The sequence below is a fragment of the Dasypus novemcinctus genome, chromosome 18, assembly GCF_030445035.2.
Source record: "Dasypus novemcinctus isolate mDasNov1 chromosome 18, mDasNov1.1.hap2, whole genome shotgun sequence".
Classification (NCBI taxonomy): Eukaryota; Metazoa; Chordata; class Mammalia; order Cingulata; family Dasypodidae; genus Dasypus; species Dasypus novemcinctus.
Genome location: NC_080690.1, coordinates 18709311 through 18732210, shown reverse-complemented (window position 1 = coordinate 18732210; position 22900 = coordinate 18709311). Strand labels below are relative to the sequence as shown.

The window sequence follows — 22900 nt, the reverse complement described above, 5'->3', positions numbered from 1 at the left end:
ATGTATGGTATATTCTAGGGGAAAAATAATTACATAAATCTGTAAGTATCCATTGGTTGTATCTGCCTGGACTTTGAATCTTTACTGGAAAAACCCAAATGTGGACTACTGTGGAATGTTAATGCCTTTACATAATAGATTTCATTTCCATTAGGAAAACTCCAAAAAGGAATATGAAGCCACTATTTTTAAAAATTTATACATATTAGTATTTTTATTAGAATTACAACCTTAATTTCATGGCTTGGCCTGTTGCAAGAGAATTGAGCAAGGGAGACAGTGGAGGACGGTGTTAGCTCAGCAGGGGGCATATGGGCTGATGGCCAATAACTCTTCTTATGGTAGAAGAGTACAGTCTTTCTCTGGTTAAAATGGGCAGCAAGACTGAAATAAAGCCTGGAGAGGCAGGCCATGATTTCGGCATGGCTTAGAAATCCTTTTCTAAACTTCATAATAGACTAACCATATTTTTATCTTCTTCCTAACATCAAGTATTTAAGCACCTACTGTGCACAAGGCTCTTTTCATACACTTCTTTCCCAGAGAAAACATCAAAGAGGGAAACCGAGACACTGAGCTGGACTTGCCCTCAACACAAGGCCAGAGCGAAACTTGGCTTACTCGCTAACTTACTTGGCAAATTGATGGAATGGAAGCCATTTGCCAAAGCCTTTGGTTTCCCCCATATTACAAATACTGCCTCAACGAGCTCATGTTCAAGGGGCTTAGTTGTGCTCTGGGCTAATGTCCTATTTTGCAGCAAGAAGAATTTCACCCCTGCTGGACAAAATGGACAGGTGACCCAAGAAACAGTCAAGGATAATGTACAAGTAAACTCATGTATGGTACCCTACTTTCAGGTAGTTCTCCTGGACTCGACTGTGAGAGAATGTATTTTGACGAGGTCAAAACAGATTTTGATGTCATTCCATTTTCTTGGAAGCGATACCGTTTGGATTTCTTGTGGCCATGCATGGAGTAAGAACACGGAATATGTATTTTCCTAAACATCTCTGCCTCCCCCTTGCTCTGAGCATCTCTGTGTGGAGAGAAAAGGCTGGGCCTTAAGGGAGTAGAGTACAGTTAGGAATTCCAGAGTGTTCAGGCAGAACAATGAAGGGCTGTAGAGGGCTGTAGGCACCCTAGAGGAAGAGGCAACTGGAAGCCGTTTGACAGAGAATGGGAACTGGACCTTGACATTTAACTTTGCGCTGCATCCTGAAGGAAGGTTTGGCAGAATGGAGCGGGGAAGACAGTCCAGGGGTGCATCAGGGCCTGAGCTCACATACTGGGAGTGAACAATCACGGCCTGCTCCAGGGGATGAGGAGACCGGCCTAGAAACTGGAAAATAGGCCAGAGCAACCCAAGTGCATTGATCTAAGGGAACATTTTTACTTTCTTTTACTTTTTCTTGAAAATCATGGTGGGGCTTATATCTTATGGTATCTGCAGGGTTCCTACAGTGAAATAGGACTAAATTAGCATGTGCCAAGGACAAGGGTATGAGTGGATAAAAAGTCAACATTAAACAGAAAAAGTGTGTCTAAAAAGAGTGTATATATACACACACACACTCACTTCCAGGAGCCTTCCTAAAGATGTGACATTAAATTTGGAGCTGTAACACAGTCTCACTGATTAAAAAAAATTAACTGTCCCCACCTGCAGTTGCATTCGACCTGAAATACTTTTTTTAGGCAGTCAAGGTGAATGTCTGGGTCTGGGGAGTCCTGTTTTCCAGAAGCGCCTGTGGTCAGTGCATTGACGAGTGTGGAATTGGAATCAAGTCCTAGGGTCAAGTCCTGTTTTTCCTGCTCCCTGTGAGACCTTGGGGGAGTCACATGATCTTTCTGAGCCTTGGGTTCCTCCAAGGACAAGAGCCAAATGCTGCCGTCCTCATATGGCTGTAATGAGAAAGTTAAAAAGCTTGTATAGGCTAAAGGTTATTTGTTTCACTTTTGCCCATTTGATAGACATAAGGGTTTCTCATCCTTTTAATTTGCCTTCATTTGATTATTAATGTTTGCATGTTTTATAAAAAATACTTTTTATTTTCGGTAGTGATATAAAGCTTTCCCTATAAATATATTTATGGTCCAACAAAAGCAAAAAACAAAAAAAGAACCCCCAAAAAAAACCAAAACAAATGTTTGTATGGGTGCCTTGTCAGTGGTAAATGCTACATGTGTGTACAGTGGTTAAGTGCTACCCATTTACATCCTCTTTATTTCATCTTATAATGTTGGGGAGTTAGAAAACTGAACTTTGAAAGAATAATCTGGAACCCAGGCTCCTCATCCCCTTCCCATTTCTTCTTCTTGGAGTTGCCAGTGGGAAGACGGCAGTGAGGTTTTTATATCCTCTCCCTTGTCGGCTGTGGTTAGCAGCTTTTCCCCCCAGGGGGTGAAGCCACAGAAGCCTGGTCCAGCCCAAGCCTGTAGGTTTACAGACTGCAGGACACACAGAGGTAGACGGGTCTTTCCGCCTGCGTCTGCCTCAGTGTTGTGCTGTCCAGAGCCCTGACAGGTGCCTCGGGCTTTCTAGGATGTTCACTGTGGGGTTTCTTGTCTGGTCTGCAGGAGGTGCCTGGCTTTCCCGTGGGGTGGCCCATTTGCTCTGAGGGATGCCTGGGAGCTGCATTTCCCATCAAAGAGCCTCTTGGTTTCCATTTGCCCTTGGAATAGCATTAGGTTGTGTGTCCTGTGAAGTGTGGGGAGAGAGGCTGGTATGTGTTTATGGTAACAGGTGTTATTTCCTGAGGAAGCCTCATTTGTGAATCGTGTGTGCGTGCGTGTTTATCAGAAAGTACTTTGTCCATTTCTATTTTAAAGGGAAAGCTTTGACAAAACCTAATCAATATTTTGCATTCCATGCATGAAGAACCAGAGTTAGAAGTTTCCTATTGTTGGGAAAGAGGAGGGAGCTGGGGCCCCTCCAGATTTATGGAAATCAGTGTTCTCTGACAGAAGTTGGTTAGTTTTCCTGGGAAACAAGTAACAGGAACACATTTTTTAAAAAATTTTTTCATGATGAATTATTTTCTAGCAAGGGCCTTCTTACCTCTTTGGCTTTTGATGTTTGGCCAGGGTGAATGAGCAAAACATTTGAATGGGGTGGAATCCCACAAAGTAATATAGCCTGGGTTCTTTCCTTTTCATTTTCCTTTTCCTTCTTCTTCCTTTCCTTCTCCTTTCTCTTCCCTTCTCTTCTCTTTTCTCTTCTCTTCAATATGACTTTCTTTTTGTCTGTCTTTCTGTCTTTCATTAATTTGAGTTTTGTACCAGGGTCACTATCAAAGGTGCCTCTTATTGCAGCAAGGGTTTTTCTCTTTCAAGGTCTTTTCCCTGCTCCAGACCCAGAGGTGAGTCATGGTGATAGATGGGGGCATTTGGCATTTCCGTGTCAGGAGCACAGAGTGGCATCTCCCACTTAAACCGAGGTGGGGAGGAGCATTTCAGAATCTAAATAGACTAGCTGTTATGAGCAGAAATGGACGCAAGACAAGATCTTTTTGGCCTTTGTGGATAGAGACTCTTCCCAGCATGGGGAACTAACCCCCCCCCCCCCCCCCCCGCTCCCCCCCCAGTTCAGTCCATTTCCTGATTCCTCACAATCTGCTGCCTAGTAGTAGTTTGTAGATGCTGGCGATGGTTGGGCTACTTTTCTGCTTCCAGGTAGGAGTCAAACTGAATACTTTTTACTTCCTATAAGTCATGGTATGTCTTTGAGCTTACAGAAAGTAATACCTGTTGCCAAGTGTAGAAGTTTCACCAAAAACTACTATACATTTGTGCTTCATCTAACCCAGGCTTTTGCAGCTTATAGAAAAAATAAAAGAAAACCCAGGGTGGATTTAAGGTTTTGGGGAGAAGCTGGCAGGCCCATATGAGTTTGAGGGGACCTGAGTTGCTACTCTTCAGCTAGGTTGATCTTTTCTCCCTTTACTAGTTTGGTCATGCTTCCAGGAGTACATGGGGACCTTTCTTGGTGAGCCGTGGGTTCAGTGGTCCAGGCACTGTCTGCTCATAAAGGTACTCGGGCCAAAGGGAGGCCCTGGCCACGTGCCCTGCTGTATCTTCCAAGTCCCTGCTGTCTGGGCCAGGTTAAGTCCCTGGGGCAGGACATATTCTGTGTGAGTTTATCTTAGTGTCTGAAGTGTTTAGAAGCTTAGAATCAGCCCGAAACAAAAACCCCACCCAACATGCTCGACCGCCTGTTTTCTTTGGGCCCATGCGTTGCTCACCTCCCTGTCCGCTAGCAACAGTTGAAGTCGTTTTCTTAAACAATACCGTGGGCCTGACAGGTGAGCAGTTAAGAGTCTTGAATACAGATCAAGAAGAACAGGAATAAAGTGAAAGCCTGGGCCCCCCTCCTGGAGGACAGAGGCAGAGAGGTTGGGCTTTCAGGATTCGAGTGGGAGAAACATTTCCTGCCTGGCAAGGCGAGTGAGAACGCTGGAAGGAGGCAGCTCCTTTACTGAGCGTACCACTGGGATTTGTGCCTTGGTGGATTCTTCTTCTATTACAATGAATTTAATTAAATACATTGTGATCCCAATTGAGGCTATTCTAATTAGCTGGGTCAGGAACAAATTATTCTCCCTCTTTCCTCAAATGAAAACATCTCCCACTCTCCTCTGCAGCTAAAGCGTGTCCTTGGCTGAGTGATTTGCCCAGGTGGAGAGCTAAGCTGTCTCTTTACCCTCCCACCCCCACTGCATTTCTGCGGTGGGTTCCAGGGGTGGAATTCTGGGGGTGGGAATAGTGCCTTCTGGTGCCTTTGGGGAGGGGGGTGGGGCATGGTCAACACGGTTAGGGGATTGACCCTGTCTGACCATGTAGCTCAAGGCCTGGGAAATGACCCAGTGGTGTGGAGAGGGTCACAGAGGTCAGAAAACCATGCTTCCTGCTATCTGCAGATCCCTGTTTGCTCCAGGTTCGACAAGCTGTGAGGTAACCAGTGAGGCCTGACAAAATTCAGTGAGAACAGGATCGGTCACATGCCGTAGACATCAGGAGACCCGGGTTGTGAGCAGAAGTTTGGGTTGGCCTGTCACCTTTCTAAGCAGGTGTTTCTTAGCAACCGAGAAATAGTTTCTTCTAAATTTGAGGGGGTGTGTCTTGGAGCACGAAAAGCAAGCTTGGCGTTTTGACTCACGCTTTAGTGTCAATCTGTAAGAGAAGGTCCTGCAAGTTTCCAAATCAGGATCAGTGGGAGAGTCCGGGCTCTGTTTTCCTCATCCCTTTTTCGCCCATTTCCTTTTATTCTTTTCCCCACAATTTGTAGTTGGAGCCCATTTCCCTTCCAAAATGGCTCCAGAATGACGGAGCCATTTGTGGTGGTACCAGCATGAGCTCGCGTGTAGAGTGGTTTTGGAACATCTATATAATATCACATTTTTAAGAAGCAGGAGTTCCCAGTGTGACATTTATTTCAATTTAGGATTTATACAACCCTATCACCCACGAGCCCATGTATTTGAGGATAAAAGACATTTGACATCTCAGTTCTTATCCACATCATTTTGGCTATGTGCTCTTCTCTCTTTTGGCCAACTTGGAGATTGGAAACCCTAGTTATTTGGAATAGAAACCCCACAAATATATTAAAATTTATGTTAAAAACCCAGTGCCTTTAATACAAGGAAGTCCTGTTTTGTGGGGAGGTGATGAGGGTTTGGGGTTAAACCTTTAGTGATTCTTGTTCTGATTTCTTGGTTTATGATGCCACTGACATTCCTTGATAGAATTTATTGCTTTGGATTTCTTGTTTATATTCATTATTTTTTGGTCTTTCAGTTTTAGTTGAGGCTTTATTATATGTAATTCTTTTGATCTGAGTGACCTATGGCAGCCGTTCCTGGCTCTTGTGTAGGTTTCCTGTTTCTTGATCCTCAGCCAAATCCTTGCTCCCAGGAATACTCTGCGTTTTTGGCTGTTTAGGGGCCTTCTAGAAAAGTCTTTTTCCTTCATCTGTCCCATCACCTTTCTTCTGCCCTGGGTAGTAGCCAACAGAAAGCATTGCCTTGATATATCCCCTCCTAAAATCTTCTGCAAGGAAATTTATCTTAGAGAAGGCAAATTAAAGATAGACCATTTTAAAAAATCAGTTCAAGTTTGTTTCAAGAAAAGTAGCTTTTTACTATCAGTTGGAATTCATATAACTTAACATTGGGCTTGCCAGTTCTTCATACTCCTGGCTGTGAATTTGTTCTAACACAGCTGATACTTGTGTGGATTTTATTTCACTCCCAAGTTTCTGTATTCATGTATTAAGTCACCCATTTGGAGGAAAAGGGGATATTTCTCTACTAAGTGCATATGAAGTACTTAGCATTCTTACCTGCCAGTTGGCGCCACAGCCAGATTTCTTATGAAATTATTTAGCCAGCTTCATGATTGAGGGCCTTGACCTTCCTCCAGTGATTTTTCTCTAACACTAAATTGATGAATGTAGGGCATGAGTTTGTGACACATGAGCCTTGGAGTCATGTCATCAGGAGGCAAGCACTTGTAGGGTCAACTCTGATATTTTTGATATTCCAAGGAGTGCAGGACATTCCAACTACCCCACCAGCTCAGTGCCTTGAGTTATGAGCTGGACAAGAACAATAGCCAAGCAAGATTTGAAAGCGTGACCCAAGGTGTGGGCCCCCGAGACAGCCCAGTGGCGGTCAGAGAGAAGAGCACAATCACAAAGCAGTTCTCAGGCATTGGCTGGGCACTTTGTGTAGCTCCTTCTGCCAGGCTCAGGTGACTGGGGTGGGTGGGGAACAAGAAGGACGAGGAAGGATAAGTAAAGACAAGAGCATATTAAACATGCAGGTAAATGGGCATGGCCGTGTTCCAATAAAACTTTATTTACAAGAACTGGTGCTGAGTTGGATTTGACCGACAGGCCTAGTTTGCTGGCTCCTGATCTAAATTAGAGAGTGAAAAGGGAAAACTTTAAAGATGACACCAGGAAAACTGATGTTACATTGTGAGCATCCAGCTGATCCGCCATATTATCTGTCTCTTGGAAAACCACATGGCAGGGGATGTTTGGGGACACAGGAGTGAGGGTCAGTGTGGTGCTTGTCTCCAGACAGCTACTAGAGGAGGGTGCATTGGGGAAAACAAAAAATCAACCCCTAGGAAGCCTAGCATCAGCAAGTGTCTTGTTTGGCTGTGACCAGGACAGGTCAGTTACGTGGCGGTATGGACTTCAAGTGACTTACCCAAGGTGTGTCCCTCTCCTTTGTCCCCGCAGCACCTGCAACAGCACGAGAGTGGCATTGAGGGAGAGAGCTGCTACTACCACTGTGTCCTGTGCAACTACTCCACCAAGGCCAAGCTCAACCTCATCCAGCACGTGCGCTCCATGAAGCACCAGCGCAGTGAGAGCCTGCGCAAGCTGCAGCGGCTGCAGAAGGGCCTCCCTGAGGAGGACGAGGATCTGGGGCAGATCTTCACCATCCGCAGGTGTCCCTCCACTGACCCAGGTGGGTAGCCTCCCAGGCACAGAGGGCAGGTGCCCCTGGAGGGTCACCTCCAGGGCTTTGTTTGGAGGAAGAAGTTACTGGCTGTCTTGGTTTCCCAGCGCTGCCATCACAGAGTACCACCTCCTGGGTGGCTCAAAATAATGAACATTTCGGCCTCACAGTTCTGGAGGCTGGAAGTCTGAAACCAAGGTGTCAGCAGGACCATATTCCCTCTGAAACCTGTAGGGGAGAATCCTTTGTCTCTTCTAGTTTCTAGCAGTTGCTGGCGAGCCTTGGCATTTCTTGATATTCCTTGGCTTGGGAATGCATCACAGCAATCTCTTTCTCCTCCGTCTTCACATGGCCTTCTCTCTGCTTTCTGTAAGTCGGGTCTGTGTCCAGTTTCCTCTCCCTATAAGGCACCCACCAGTCATATTGGATTACGGCCTACCCTAATCTACCTCATGCTAACTAATTACATTTGCAGAGACCCTATTTGGGGTCACGGGACATGGGGGTTAAGACTTCAATGGGTCTTTTCTTTAAACAGTTTTATTGATTAATAAAGCATATAGTTCATCCAAAGTGTACAATCAGTGGTATTTGGTGTAATCACAGAGTTGTGCATTCATCACTTCAATCATTATTAAACATTTTCATTATTTCAATAATAAAAAACAAACAAGAAAGTTCTTCACCTCTCAATCTCTGTACTTTTTTGAGGGACATAATTTAACCCACAACACGGGTGTAGCTGGCTCTCATGTCCAGTACTGACCTTACAGGTGACCATAGACCTTCCTGGTAACCATTGTCTCCTGGAAGGGACGTAAGTGGATTGTTATTTTTTGTGGTGGTTGTTGGTTTTTTTTGCTTTTCTGTTTTTTAAAGGCACCTAGGACTACTTTTCTTCACTATACTGGGTAAATGCTCAGCCTTAAGGAAGTCTCAGGCCAACAGATGTTTTAAGCTCTCTCCCATATTCCTCCTGTCTGTATTCTAGATTCAATTTATTTGTTCAAACCTGACATAAAACAAAAATTAAGTTAGGTTTTGCTTGGTATAAAGAGTAGGCAGTTCATAGCCTCCAAGTCTGGTCTGTAAAAGTGAACCTGAGAGAGATTTAAAACCAAGTGTACTTTTTATAAAATTTTTAAAATTGCATTTTAGAGTGTTTCCCCTTGTTGCGTAGGTTGGTGCTGCCAGTTACTTTACAAAGAGAGTAGAGACCATCCAGGGAACGCGCCCAGCTTCCGCCTCCACGTCCTACAGTCTTTGCTGCAGCCCCCCTTGTTTTCCATCTCCCGTTGTGCTCCCTGTGGATTGTGTCCTCACTGGGTCCTCACTCGGGAATCCCACTTTCTCGCCTATTCTTTCTGTCTTCCAGCCCTTTTCTCTTAACGTGTAAGCACAGAACAGTCTGTTGCCTCTTCAAAAACAGTAATAAGACAAAAGCTCTCCTTTAATCTTGTGTCTTCTCTCTCTCCACTCTTTCCTTCCTTTCAAGATTCTTGAGAGAATAGTCTGTATCGCTTGTTCCTAGCCCCTCCTCAACCTGCACTGGCCGTTCCCCCCTCCCCCACCCCCACTTATAAAGGTCGCCCTTGACCTTCTGTTCACCCAGCTTTCTAACGTTCTGTTGCCTTTGGACTTGTTGCCCGTTTCCTTCTGAGGCTCCCTTCCCTTGGCCTCCAGCAGCCTTCTGTCTTCCTCTCCTGCTCCTCTTGACCTTTCTCTGTGTCTACCCCAGGATTTGGTCCTCGGCCTCCCCCACGTGCCAGGGTCACCTGGGCTAATTTAGTCCCTGGGTCCCATCTCCCAGCCTCTGGACTTTTGGCTGTCTTGGTGTTGCCAGATGTCTCTCAAACAGCTTCTTGGCTGTCTCCTCGGTGCCGTGTCAGACGCTGCTCCCTTGGACACGGAACTCTCTCTTGTCCCCACCGGACTTGTTTTTCCTTCTGATTGCCCACCTTGTTTCATTACCTGAGCCAGCCAGCGTCTTGGAAGCCCTTTATCAGCTGTTGAGCCGCTGTGGCCAAGCAGGGTTTCGAAACTTAATGCCATCCAAGTATGTATTTTCATAATTTGTGAAGGAAAAAGTTGTATAACTCTTACTAGGAAAAATAGCGTGCCCCTCCCTCGTTCAGTTCTGGGGGTGGGAGAGGATGGCTTTCAACTTTTAGTGTTTCTTTTGATTCTTATTCCGGTTTTTTTTTTTCCATTTGCACTCAAAATATGGTGATTGTCCTTCGTTGAGCTGAAATGTTTTATTGGTTCTCTTCTGCCCCTCCAGGAACAGCCCCCCAGCACACAGCAGGCCCTGCAGGCTGCTGCCCTCCCGTGGCGTGGGAGATCCTGGGGGGGGGGGGGAGCGCCTGTCAGAGCACCACGGTGGCCCCACCGCAGGCCCTGCCGCCCCCACCCCTTGCCCCCACATCAGCTGACAGTTATTGCAAGCGGTGCATTAGCACTGACCAGCTTAATTCTATATTTTTTGAAAGGTGTATGCTACTATTACTTGACTTTTAAAAAATTCTTTATTGGCTTTCTACTCTGGAAGATGGGGATTTTGCTCTTGTGTCATTCTACCCACTCACACCACCTGCACATACCCACCCCCCTGTGTTAATACACTCACTCAAACTCTACTACAAACTCACACTGATGCGGCATATACCCCAAACACACAAACACACCACGCCCCAGGCACCCTCACGTGCACATGTATCCCACAAACACACACACTGTATACACACACCCCCCTCTCCCCATGCATGCTCTCACATGCACGTACACACCAACAAACACGTCCCCACGCTCCACACACACTCACAGCCCACACGCCCCTCCACATCACACTCAGCAACCCCCACTCTCCTCCACCCTGCAGTCTCCCTATGGCCTCAGTCTTCCCCTCCTTCCGTCTTCCATTATGATTAAATCATAATTTGGGGTTATATTAATATTCAGTGTTTTCATTATTATAACTCTATAAATATTAATCACAGCTGAGCCGTGTAGAGTTTTATAATTTCATTTACCTTCTTGTACAACTTTTTGTTTTCCCTGGTTTTCTAGGTACCTATGATTAATTCATGGCCAGCTCTCTGCCAGCAGCAGGCATTTCATCTCTGAGTGCGCTGCTATGTCACATTTTCCATCAGTTTCATTTCCTCCTGGAGACGTCCTCCCTGAGCCCCTTGGAGCCCCCCGCCCCCTTGTTCCTGCCCTGACCATCCACTTGTTTCTTTGCACTCTTCTCCATATAAATGAAAACTGGGATTTTGCTCTCGCTCTAGAATGATAAAATGTAGTGTTTGCCCCGCGACAGGATGTCCAAGGTTTAAGAATATTTATTCCCTGCTAGAGTCTTTTTATTGAATTTTTTTATTTTTAGTTAATTTTTTTTTAAGCACAGTGCAAAGGCAGGTCCTCCTGACAAGGTAATATAACTCATTTGCTCAGGGAAGTTCTGTTGGGTCACGAGGACAATCTTTGTCACCTCCAGGTCACTACAAGACTGTCCCTTCCCGTGTGTTTTTCAAGGACCTCATCTAGTTAGCATTTAGATGCCTCCGAGTCAGGAGCTGCTGCTTTGTCCCTGACCCTCTGCCTGTGAGTGCTCTGGGGGTGAGGGACTGGGCAGAGCTCCACACTCCGTCTGTGCCCGAGGATAGGGACCTCGTGCCCCTGGCTTTGGGTTCCCCTCCTGGGCGTTTCGCCGCTGTTTGAGCCTGCCGTGCTCAGTTACTCCACTGTTGAGTCATTTTGCAGGATTCTCCTTCCTTCCACCAGTACACGCCGACGTATTTATTTCAGGGCCTTGGGGGTTTTTTGGTTTGTTGTTTGTTTTTTTTTTTGTTTTATTTTTTTCGCCAGCTTTGCATACGTCATTGTTTTAAGCTTCCGTGAAAAGCTGGTCCTTTTGCCCCTCAATTCTTTCTTTCACTCAGCTCAGAATTCCCTTTTAATTAATGAGGTGCCCCAAACTAAATAGTGTACAGCTGCCATTTCACCCAGGGTCTATGGACTGGAACAAACAGTTCCCTGTTTTATAATGTAATACTTCTATTTATGCAGTCCGCTCTGGAATTGCTTTCTTACACCATTGCCTTCTGGGTTTCTCTCATTTAATGCGTATTAGGGTTTTTTTCCCCCTCTGAAGTGTATGAGCAGCTTCAGTCTACGGGATAGACTTCCTTTCCCTCTTTCAAAATCCTTTTGTATTGTCCTTGGCCTGGAGTCAAGTTTATGCTCCTCCCCCGTCCCCCCTCCTCCCATCCCGTCTCCCGTCTCCCATCCCCCCAACCCCCTCCCGCAGTTAACTTTATGCTTTTTACTAATGATGAAAAGGAGAAATTGCTAGGTAATACTCATCTTGGTACTACCAGTAGCTCAGTTCTGTTTTAGAAACACCTTTAAGAAAAACTCTTCTCAAAAGCTATCCTCCCTTGCCCCAGGCTCTTAAAAACTTCTTAAAAGAACTTCTTAAAGAAAGGAGACATTATGGACCTGGTAGAACTGAGACATGTAAATTTATCAACTTCCCATTTTAGAAACACAGACTTTATAAACCCTTGCCAGCTTTCCCCTCTCTAACATGGGTCAGGACGTTTCCTTCAGCCGGAGCTGCTGTTGGGCCGGCGCGGGGCGTGCCGGGGAGCCGGACTCCTTCTGGAGCCTGGCTCTTGGGGCTCAAGGCTGCATTTCAAAGGTAGCGCTGTCTTGAGTCTTGCTCCTGGCCTTCTGTCACCCTTTAGTTAAAGGGCCTTGCTGTTCCTGAGGCCCTTTCTTTTCCTTTCCTCCTCTGCTGTCCACGTCCCCTAATGTTCTATACAAAATCCTTGAGAAGTAATTCCCTTTCCATTTCTTTTTTTAAAGACTTTTTATTTATTTCTCTCTCTCCTTCCCCATTGTCTGTTCTCTGTGTCCATTCTCTGTGTTCCTCTGCGTCCACTTGCATTATCAGTGTCTCTTTTTGTTGCATCATCTTGCTGCGTCAGCTCTCTGTGTACGACACTACTCCTGGGCGGGCCGCACTTTTTTCCTGTAGGGCAGCTCTCCTTGCAGGGTGCGTTCCTTGTGCGTCCAGCACCCCTACGCCAGGGCACCCCTGCGTGGCATGGCGCTCCTTGTGGGCGGCAGCACTGTGCGTGGGCCAGCTCACCACACGGGTCAGGAGGCCTTGGGTATCAAACCCTGGACCCTCCATACGGTAGACAGATGATCTATCAGTTGAGCCACGTCCGCTTCCTTTTTCGAGCTCACGACCTCATTCCCAAGTCTCATGTTACCATCTACAGATATCACCATCTCCCCTGCCGAGGCCGATGGGGTGAACTCCAGGGTCATTTCTTCCTGTGGATGACAAAAATTTCTCTTCTGATTTTACTCGTTGCTTTTAAATCATTGGTTTTCCAGTGAGGGAGGTTTCCCACACAGCCTGCAAATGCACAGGGACGCATAGGTCTGGGAGGTGACAGAGGCAGAGGCGGTGGCATGGGTCTCCTTGGTCCTTCAGAGCGCTGCGGGGGTGGCCAGGATTTACATACGCCACCGGCCACATGGCACCTTGGGAGACTTTGGGGCCAAACACCTATATCTAGGTCCTGCCCACACTCAAAGGGTGAGAGTGGCTCTGTTCGACCTTTGTCAGAGGGTGGCAGAGTGGTTCCTCGTTGGTCCCTGTGCTGTGTCGTCCTTAGCTTGGTGCGGTGGGCCTCAGGCTGCACTTTCCACCTCGCCCCCACGCTGTCCCTGCATATGCGTGCACACATGTCCACGCACATGCTCCCAGGGCAGGCCTGCTCATTTTGAAAAATAGCCCAGAAATGCACATTTCATACAGAAAAAGTAACCTAACTCGGTGAGTTTTAATTCTGGTTTTGGTTTTGTTGCACCCTGGACTTCTGGTGATGGGCTCGATCGCATGTTCTGCACAACCACGTGGCCACTTGCCCTTGCTGGGATTTGATTTCATTCCCACCCGGATGCGAAGGTGGAGGAGCCTGTCGCTGTGAACTGACATCCTAACTTATGCCTCCCGGTTGCTTGCGTTGCCTCTTGGCCTCTCCTTAGTCCACTAGAAGTTCCTGAACACTCTCCTAAGTGGGTCACGTGCAGGATCAGCTTCCCTGCTTGCTTCTTAAAAGGCCTCTCTGGCTCTCTGGCTCCCCAGTGAAACTGTAGTTAATTTCACTCTATCAGTGCTCTGGGCTTGAGAAGACAGGAGGCCCTTTGTGTGACACTTGGCCTCCCCCTCTTGCTGTTTGCTCTCTTGCTCGTCCCTAACTCCTCTTTCATGTTGACCCAGGTTGCTAAACTTTGCAGAAATGTAATTCAATTGGGTGACTCTTTATCGAGGGCCTACTGTATACTGGGACCGCCATGAGTTGGGGGCCCAGTGGGTGGCCCCGTCCCAGCTCTTTGCACGGAGGCACTGGTTAACACATCAACTCAGGGCCATCCGACCGTGGCTCGGTCTACATGGGGCACCATCATTCGGAGTTGAAGAGAACATTTTGTGTGGAGCTGAAGACTGTGTCCCCATTTACTGATACATCCGGGGAATAGGGAAGTGGAGGCAGCTTTCCAAGGGACAGTGTGCTTTTAGTGAGAGCCTCTACCAAAACACTCACTGACTGAGTTGATGGGGTTTTTTTTTTTCCTTTTTTTTTTAAACCAAGCTTCTGGGAGAAGTTGTGCTTAACTCACACAGCTTAAGAGAATAAGAAAATACACTGTTTTCAACTTTCTTATTTTGTTTTGTTTTTATTTTTCACAATCGGCAGAAGCTTGCCCTTTAAATATCAAGTGTGTCTTTTTTGTAAATAGCTAAATTATATGCAATTTCAGTGTAATTTTTCTCAGTGCACTAAAATATGTTGTGGCTGGTTCTGTAATTCTGAAGCATTGTTTTTTTTGCCAAACCAGTAAAGCTATACTTTTCGTTTTCCCTTTTTATTGTACATTTTGTTGATGGGGCTTAGGGGAAGGCATAGGGATAGAAAGTATTTCTAACTAGAGAAGTTAAATGGAAAAACACATCAAAACAAATTAGGGTGCCTGAAATTTTAAGTACTTACTGAGGAATGGAGAAAATAGGACTTTATCTGTTTTAAATACATTCCCTGATGAAGGACTGCTTGGACAAGGACTATAAATTTTGGTTTGGTTTTTTGAAAGATGCTTTACAGTGCAAGCATAGAGGTCATTATGTATGGAAATGAAAAGAGAATATAATGTAAATGAAAAATGGAGTTTAAAGAATAGCATATAGTTTTCGTCAGTGTTTTTTTTAATAAGTCTTTTTCTTTCAGCTTTTAAAATAACCACTTTAAGCGAGGAGCTTGTAATTTGTGTAACTGGCTGTTTCATGGGGGGGAATCTACTTATATGGAAACTAATACAGTGGCACATGGCAAGAGCTCAAATATTGGTGGTGCTTGTTGATAAACTTTTTTAGCAAAATCACTAACAATATGCCAGGAAGTGAGTCTTGGTATGTCTTTTGTTCCTGGAGATAGTTTTTAAAACATACATGGTTTGGGTGAGTGGCTGATTTTCTTACGTTGTGCCTCTACTTAGAGAGGACAGCAATAATTTACAGGGTGTATAGTGTCTTGTTTTTCTGTTGGAACAGAGTTCCTGATTTGCCTTAATTAGTCCTCTAACAATCTACAAAGGTCAGTGCCAATTGCCTGTTCATTTACATTGGTAATTGTGATGGCTTCTGATTACATATTCCTTGTCTCAGTCCTTCCTCTGAGTACATGCTAGTGTGTCCTCCCTTCCCCCTTGCCCACACCCAACCCACACACATGCACACAAGCACACACAAAGCTTTGTTGCGATGGCCCAGCCTTGCCTGAAACTTTAGTGTCTGTTGTGGAAAGCCATCTTGGACAGACTGTTGCTTGGAAGGTAGGGATATAATGAAGGCAGAGTCAGGGAAATTACATCAATACTGCAAGGAATCTGAGAGCCATTAGCTAGGAGCCTTCTTGAACTGGGTAATTAAGGGCAATTAAACTTTTCTGCTTGCTCTCTGCAAAATGTGCTAATGACCTGGTCTGTTGGAAGGTGGACATAAGCAGAGTGCTGTCGTGGCTGCTGGTCAGGAAAGGCCCCACTGGAGAGACTGTGACATCGCCAGGAGGCTTGCTTGGGCAGTGGGTCCCGAGTCTGCAGCCACCCCTCTGACCTCTTTCCTCTGTCTTCCCCAGGAGAGATGATCTGCACCAGGATGTTGGACCTCTGTAGAAGTGAGGCAAGACCTGGCTGCAGTAACCCGCATTGCACTAATTCTTTGTCATTCATCCTTTCATTGTCTAGAGCCACCATTTGCTAGCTGCTTTATTCCTTTTGGAGCCACCAGGTGTGTTTATTTCTGTTTTGGGTGGCACCCGACACAGGAGAACAAGGTGGGACAGAGCACTGGCACCATTGCCTTCCTGCCAGCTGTGTTCTGAGTTGGGCCCTCCAGAATGTTTTCCACGGTGTCCTCTTGGATAGGGAGTAGTATGTGCCCACACAGCCACCCAGCGCTGCTACCTGGAGAGACTACCACCCCGGGGCTGCACCCTACTAGGAATGGTGATGACAGGTGGCACAGCGAAACAAAAACAAAAGACCCTGTGAGTGTGTGTTGAGGAGTGAGCATTGGGGGTCCACAGTTTAAGGAGGTGAGTGTGCCAGAAGACCCCTGGTTGACTAGTCAGAGCCCAGAGGTGCAGACACCCAAGGTGGGTCATAGAATGTCAAGTCACACCAAGTGTTGATTGAGTGAAACCTTTTATTCCCAAAAGATCCCAAGTCCCTTGTGAAAGAGGCATCCAAGGAGCTTGAAACTTTGAGGCTTGAGTCTCAAGCAAAAGGCAGCTAAGTCAGCCAGGAGTAGATGCTTTAGCTGAGCTGGGGCGTGGGGGTTCTGGACCTGGGTTTCATTTGAGGAGAAGGGCCTGGCGATGACAGTGCGCACTGTGGGGAGCAGCGGTCACCCACCATCTCGCAGCCCCTTCAGATGTGCAGACCCTCCAGATGTGCAGACCCTCCTGAGTGCATCCCTCACCGAAGTGCCAGCACTCAACACCGTTTTTGTTGCCCAAAATGTATTTTATAACAGAAATAATGAGTTTTAACTATTTTGCACTGAGGGAGGCCCAAATAATCTCTTTCTTGGGCTCTTGACGTCCTATATTAAACTTGTCCCTACCTTGGTGGGGGGTGAGGGAGGAAAGTAGAACATGCACCTCTTCGGGCACAGAAATAGCTCAAAGGCTTTTCTCAGACTTACAGATGTTAAGAGACCCCCTTCAAACTGTGACCCAATTATGAGAATTACAGTCCCAAATGATTTTTTTCCCCCAAACATTTACTAGCAGTGGAAAGTTTTGTGGCCTCCTAAAGCGGCCGAAGCTCAGCCCACGTTTCTCTGGTTCCTTGTTTTCAGATCCCTGGACAACAGCAAGGAAATTTCTCCAGGATTCTCTCTCTGCCTGTGCGATGTGGCAGCCATGTGCCACAGGTGCCTGTTTTAAGTTTAAACTAAATAAAATTAAATAAAAAATGAAAAATTCAGTGCCTCCATCCTACTTGCCACATTTCGAGTGCTCAAGAGCCACATGTGGCTTGTGGCTGCTGCCATGGATGGGACAGATCTATAGAAAAGTCCCATCAGTGCAAAAAGTTCTTTTCAACAGTGCTGCTCTGGGTTCTTCACTGGGATCCCTCAGATTTCTTGCAGGCCAGGCTAGGTTGGGACTGGATTTTCCATAATATGCTTTGACTTGCCTTTTATGGAAGGGTGGTACCTACCAGCCACAAGCTTTCTTCCAGCCTGGTGGGTTGTATTCTTTAGTGTCTTTCTGTCTTTCTGTTTCCTTTTCACTGTGAGAGAAATATGTTCCCAAATAGGCATTTAATTTTGGTTTTACTACTTGACCCTCATTCCGTTAGCAGTTTTGAAAGAGTTTGAAAAGACTTCTGTATTTTTATAGTTTTATTTCTCAAATCTATCTGGAGACCTTTTGTGTATAGTAATAAGAGGAACTATTTATTTCTTTTAAAAGATCTTTGAGCACTGCTGTAATTAGAATATGAAAAATTGAACAACTGTACTTATGTGATTTTCTTGGATGAGGCCTGTCATTTTACTCACATTTTTTACCTCAAATTGTTCTTTTTATAAAGTCAAAGAAGAATATGTGCATGTGTCTTACCATTTCCTTAGTGACTTCCTGACATCTGAAGCCAGTTCCTTCTTCTGTGGCTGTTTTCAGTGTGGAAGGATATTCCTTCTGCTGGACTCAGAGGTGAACCCTGGACATCCACAGCCTTGTCAGTACCTGCCAGCCCCCCTCATTCTTTCTGTTCTCAGCACATGATCCTTGGTGTGAGCCTTAGTGTGCAAAGAAACAGAGCGAGCTTCTTGGAAGAGGATTCCAGATGAAGCTGTAAACTTGGAGCTGAAACCCAAAGAAACTTCTTTTTTTTCTTTTTAGTTTTATTTCTCCCCCCTGCCTATTCCCACATTGTTTGCTCTCTGTGTCCATTTGCTGTGTGTTCTTCTATGTCTGCTTGTATTCTCATTAGATGGCTCCAGGAACCGATCCTGGAACCTTCCAGAGTGGAGAAAGGCGATCATTCTCTTGCACCACCTCAGCTCCCTGATCTGCTGTGTCTTTTATTGTCTCTCCTCTGTGTCTCTTGTTGTGTCATCTTGCTACGCCAGCTCTCCACGTCAGCCAGCACTCCTGCACAGGGCGGCTTTCCCGTGCTGGGCAGCATTCCCATGCAGGGCAGCACTCCTGCGCTGGCTGGCATTCTTGTGTGGTCCGGCACTCTGCATGGGTGAGCTTGCCCTCACCAGGAGGCCCTGGGCATTGAACCCTGGACCTCTTATATGGTAGACGGGAGCCCAATTGGTTGAGCCATGTCCGTTTCCCCCAAATAAACTTTACAGGATAGGAAAGGGGTCAGAACACAGTCAGCTGAGCCGTTTCATCGTGTCTTTTCTTGTCCACCCTGACACAGCATCTGCCCACCCCATTCTGCTGATAAACCCCAAGGGAACACCCAGCCAGCCGTGAGTAGGAGTATTATTTTGCCTGTAAAATTTGATGGTCTTAGCATCAATAAAATGTGTCCTTGTTGAGGGTGCTGCATAGGCTGTAGTGCGATAGTCTCGTGTGTAAGAGGTATCTAGAAATCTTGACTCCTTTTTCTGGCCCATTCGTGTTTTCAATGGCAAAGCAGAACTCATTGGGTATGTGGGTAGTGTTGGGTAGCACTGTTTATTTTGCTCAGATTGGAGGAAATGCCTCATGGAGCCTTGCCATATTCTGTCACATGCTATGGCACAGCCTTCTGTGTGGTCTGAATTGGGTGGGCTTCCATCCAAAGGGCTTGAGAGTACCTGAACGACTTATTATTCCTTGGTTTTACTTTACTCTGTGTCAGATACTCTAGGCTTGAAGTTATCTAATGTTTCCAATGTGTAAGTTTTTACATAATAACTTTCATTCAGGGCCCATCTAGTTATGTCTCTTGGCAGGTACATCCTCTTCCCTAGCTCTTACCTTTCCTAGATGCGAGTGTGGGGTGTAGGCATCAAGGGTGACCTCCAGAATATTCTTCCTTTACTGCGCGAGTGGAAAGCAAAGTGTTCACTGCTTCCCAGCCAGTTATAAGCTACTCGAGTCTCTAGGTTCCCACAGTGCTAGGACTGTTTGTGCTTGGTAGCCATGGGCGGCCAGCCAGGGTTCACTCTACTGGGCAGTGCAGGTGGAGCTCATTTCCTTTACTGCAGAAAGTCCTCATGGTCAGTGCTGCTCTAAATAGAGGCAAAGCAGGACTCAAAGCAGAGTCTGGAGCTCAGGCCTGGCCTCTGTATACTGTCTTTTGCTACTTTACTATGAACTGCTAAACTCATCCAAACTACAAGTACCGCTTCACCCCAGGGATGGCGATCCTGGTATCTACACAGTCAATCCTTTGTTGGATTCTCTTAGCAGAGAAATGAATCTGTAAGACTGAAGCTATAGAAGGGTTGTAAGAAGATAGTGGGATAGGAAGCTCCAGGAATCAGTTCCTCCACCAGAACAACTAACTATTCAACAGGTAGGAACTGTCTTTATCAACTATTTCAAAGCTCCAGAGTTCCGTAAAACACCATAGAGCCTCCAGGAAAAAGAGAGAGGAAGAGACTAGTAAACTGTGGTGAATACCAGAAAATTTTTCTTTCTGTTGCTGGTTACCAGCACAGCTGCCAGCATTGGGGTCAGGTCCCTGGTATATTTTCCTGGTGCCAGAGAGGGACCTAAAAGTCCATTTTCCCAAGATCCGGGGTGGGCATGGCCCAATGTTGATCATAGTTTTGATTGGCTACTTCACATCTCTGGGGCCTGGCCCTGAGGGCAGCCATTATTCCAGCCTGGCCCTGATGAAGGTAGTAGAAGAGACGTAAAGATGATACGCCTCCTCAGAGCCGTTGAACATTTGATGGGCCTGCATTTTTGCTGGGCAGGCCCTGAGTCAAGGAAGTGGAGCTTTGGGGAGCTGTGGAAGAAGCTCCTGGCCCCTGCCTCATCCCCTCTCTGGGGCAGTTTGGAGCCTGCTGGCATTCCGCTGTGGTCCCTGGCCTTGTTCTGACTGGGAAAGACTGACTTTGGAAACTCCTTTCTGGCATGCCCTCCCTCCTAGAATTTGTTTTCCAGGCAAAAGCAGCTTGAGACAACTAAAGCAGTGTAAGAAACAATTGAAGTGTATGACCTTGGGCAAAGTCTTACCTGCTTTATGTCCAGTAGTGGAACACCAGGCAAGGGAAAAAGTCTGTCTCCTGGATGTAGCCGGGACATTCAAATTCCTGTAAACAAGGAAACACCTAAGGCCAGTAACAAGCACCAGCCCAGCCACAAGAGACAGGTCAATGAAAGATAGAGAGGCCCCTACACCTTGGGCAGACCTTTCTGATAGGAGGGCTGACACTCAAGAAAATCTCTGTCATATTACCAGCTGGTTTCAAACTCAAGAAGCAGATACCTCAGGGAATGAATCCTAGAGTTAACATTGAAAAATTTAAAAATGTACAGTTAGTAAGAAAAGAGTATAAGACAAAGGAACAGGAAATGATGGTCCATCCAAAGGGAGAAGATAAAACTCCAGAGAACACTAACAGAGAAGACCAGACTATGGACATACTGGACAAAGACTTTAAAAATGATCTTCAGTATGCTCAAAGAGATGAAGGAAAATATAAAGAAAGAACTAAAGGACATCAGGGGCGGCAGACTTGGTCGAGTGGTTGGGGCGTCCATCTACCACATGGGAGGTCTGCGGTTCAAACCCCAGGCCTCCTTGACCCATGTGGTGCTGGCCCATGCACAGTGCTGATGTGCGCAAGGAGCCACGCAGGGGTGTCCCTCGCGTAGGGGAACCCCACGTGCTGGAAGTGCGCCCCATAGGAGAGCCGCCCAGTGGGAAAAGAAAGTGCAGCCTGCCTAAGAATGGCACCGCCCACACAGAGAAATAACACAAGATGGCGCAGCAAAGGGAAAGACAGATTCCCGTGCAGCTGACGACAATGGAAGCGGACAAAGAAGACGCAGCAGATGGACACAGAACAGACAACCGGGGTGGGGGGGGAGGAGAGAAATAAATAAGTAAATCTTTAAAAAAAATAATAAAGGACATCAGAAAGATAATGAATAATATGCCAATCTTAATAAAGAGACATATTTTAAAAAGGAAGGAAATAGAACAACGGGGGTTGAAGACCACAGCTGAAATGAAAAATTCACTAAGGTTTCAACAGCACATTGGAAATGGCAGAAGAATCAGCGAAGTCAAAAACCGGACAATTGAAATGAGTCAGAATGAGAAATAGAAAGAAAAAAGAGTAATAAAAAGCAAAAATAGCCTAAGAAATCTCTGGGACACTAGCAAACATACCAAAATATGCATTATGGGTGTACAAGAAGGGAAGAAAGAGAAAAAGGGCCAGAAGGAATAGTCAAAGAAATAATGGCAGTAAACTTCCCAAACTTAGCAAAATATATGGGCATCCAAGAAACCCAGAGAACAGAATACCAAACAGGGTAAACTCTAAGAAAAATATGTGCTGTCACTATTGATCAAACTGTTGAGTGAAAAGGACAAGAAGAGAGTCACGACACCTGCAAGATAAAAGCAACATGTTCTGTGTAAGGGAGTCCCAGTTAGGTTGATCTTTTATCAGAAACCATGGAGGCAAAAAGGCAGTGGGTTTAAATATTTAATGTGCTGAAGGAAAACAATTGCCAGTGGTGAATTTAATATCCAGCAAGACTTTCTTTCAGACATAATGAAGAGAGTAAGATGTTCCTAGATAAAAGCCCTGGGAGTTCATCATCACTAGACCTGGCCATTGCACACAATACTAAAGGGAGTTTTTCAGACTGAAAGGAAAGAACACCAGACAGTGGTTTAAAGCTGCATAAAGAAATAAAAAATTCTGGTAAAGGTAACCATTTGGGTAATTATAAATGGCCAAAAAGCACATGAAAAGATGCTTTACACCAATAGCCACTAGGGAAATACAAACCAAAACCACAATGAGCTGCCATTTCACACCTTCTAGAATAGCTACTCTTTTAAAAAATAGGAAATTATATGTGTTGGAGAGGTTGTAGAACATCGAAACACTCATTCACTGCTGGTAGCAATATAAAATGGTACAGCCGCTATGGAAGACAGTTTGGTGGTTCCTCAGAAAGCTAAGTAGAAAATAACCACATGACCAAGCAATCCCACTATTAAGTATATATCCAAAAGCATTGAAAGCCAGGGACTCAAACAGATATTTTCACACTGATGTTCTAAGCATTATTCACAATTGCCAAAAATGGAAGCAACCCAAGTATCTACCAAGCAATTGAATGGATTTAAAAAACATGATTTATATGCACATTGTATTATTATTCAGAATTAAAAAAGAATGAAGTTCTGATACATATGGCAACATGAATGAACCTTAAAGACATCATGTCGAATGAAATAAACCAGACACAAATGGACAAATGTCGTATGATCTCACTGACTTGAAAACATTAGAATAAACAAACCCATAGCATCAGATTCTAGAATATAGATCACCAGGGTAGGGGGCGAAGCTTAGGAATAGTAAGTTAAGGCTTAAAATGTACAGTTTCCTTTTAGGACAATAGAAATGTTTTAATAGTGGTTGGCAGCAATGTTAGCACAACATTGTGAATGTAATTAACAGCACTGAATTATGTATTCGATTGTGGTTAAAAGGGGAAAATTTTGTTGTATAAAAAAAAATGTTTAAAAATTCATGGAACTGCACAATGCAAACAGTGAACCCTCAGTTAAACCATGGTCTGTAGTTATAGTACAATCATTAAAATGTGCTTTCATTGGTTGTAACACATGTACCA

General features: G+C 45.4%; 1 protein-coding gene across 2 annotated transcripts in view; it reads left to right on the top strand.

Moving 5' to 3' along the window:
- Positions 1-22900, top strand: part of ZFHX3 (zinc finger homeobox 3) — a 262125-nt gene that overhangs the window by 146672 nt on the left and 92553 nt on the right. For both annotated transcript variants that reach the window (XR_009181527.2, XM_058279776.1), the window contains exon 4: positions 7253-7484. Coding sequence is in view for 1 of the 2 variants with exons in the window: in XM_058279776.1 (XP_058135759.1) it covers positions 7253-7484 (232 nt within the window). In the remaining variant the exon portion in view is untranslated. The remainder of the gene's footprint in view (positions 1-7252; positions 7485-22900) is intronic.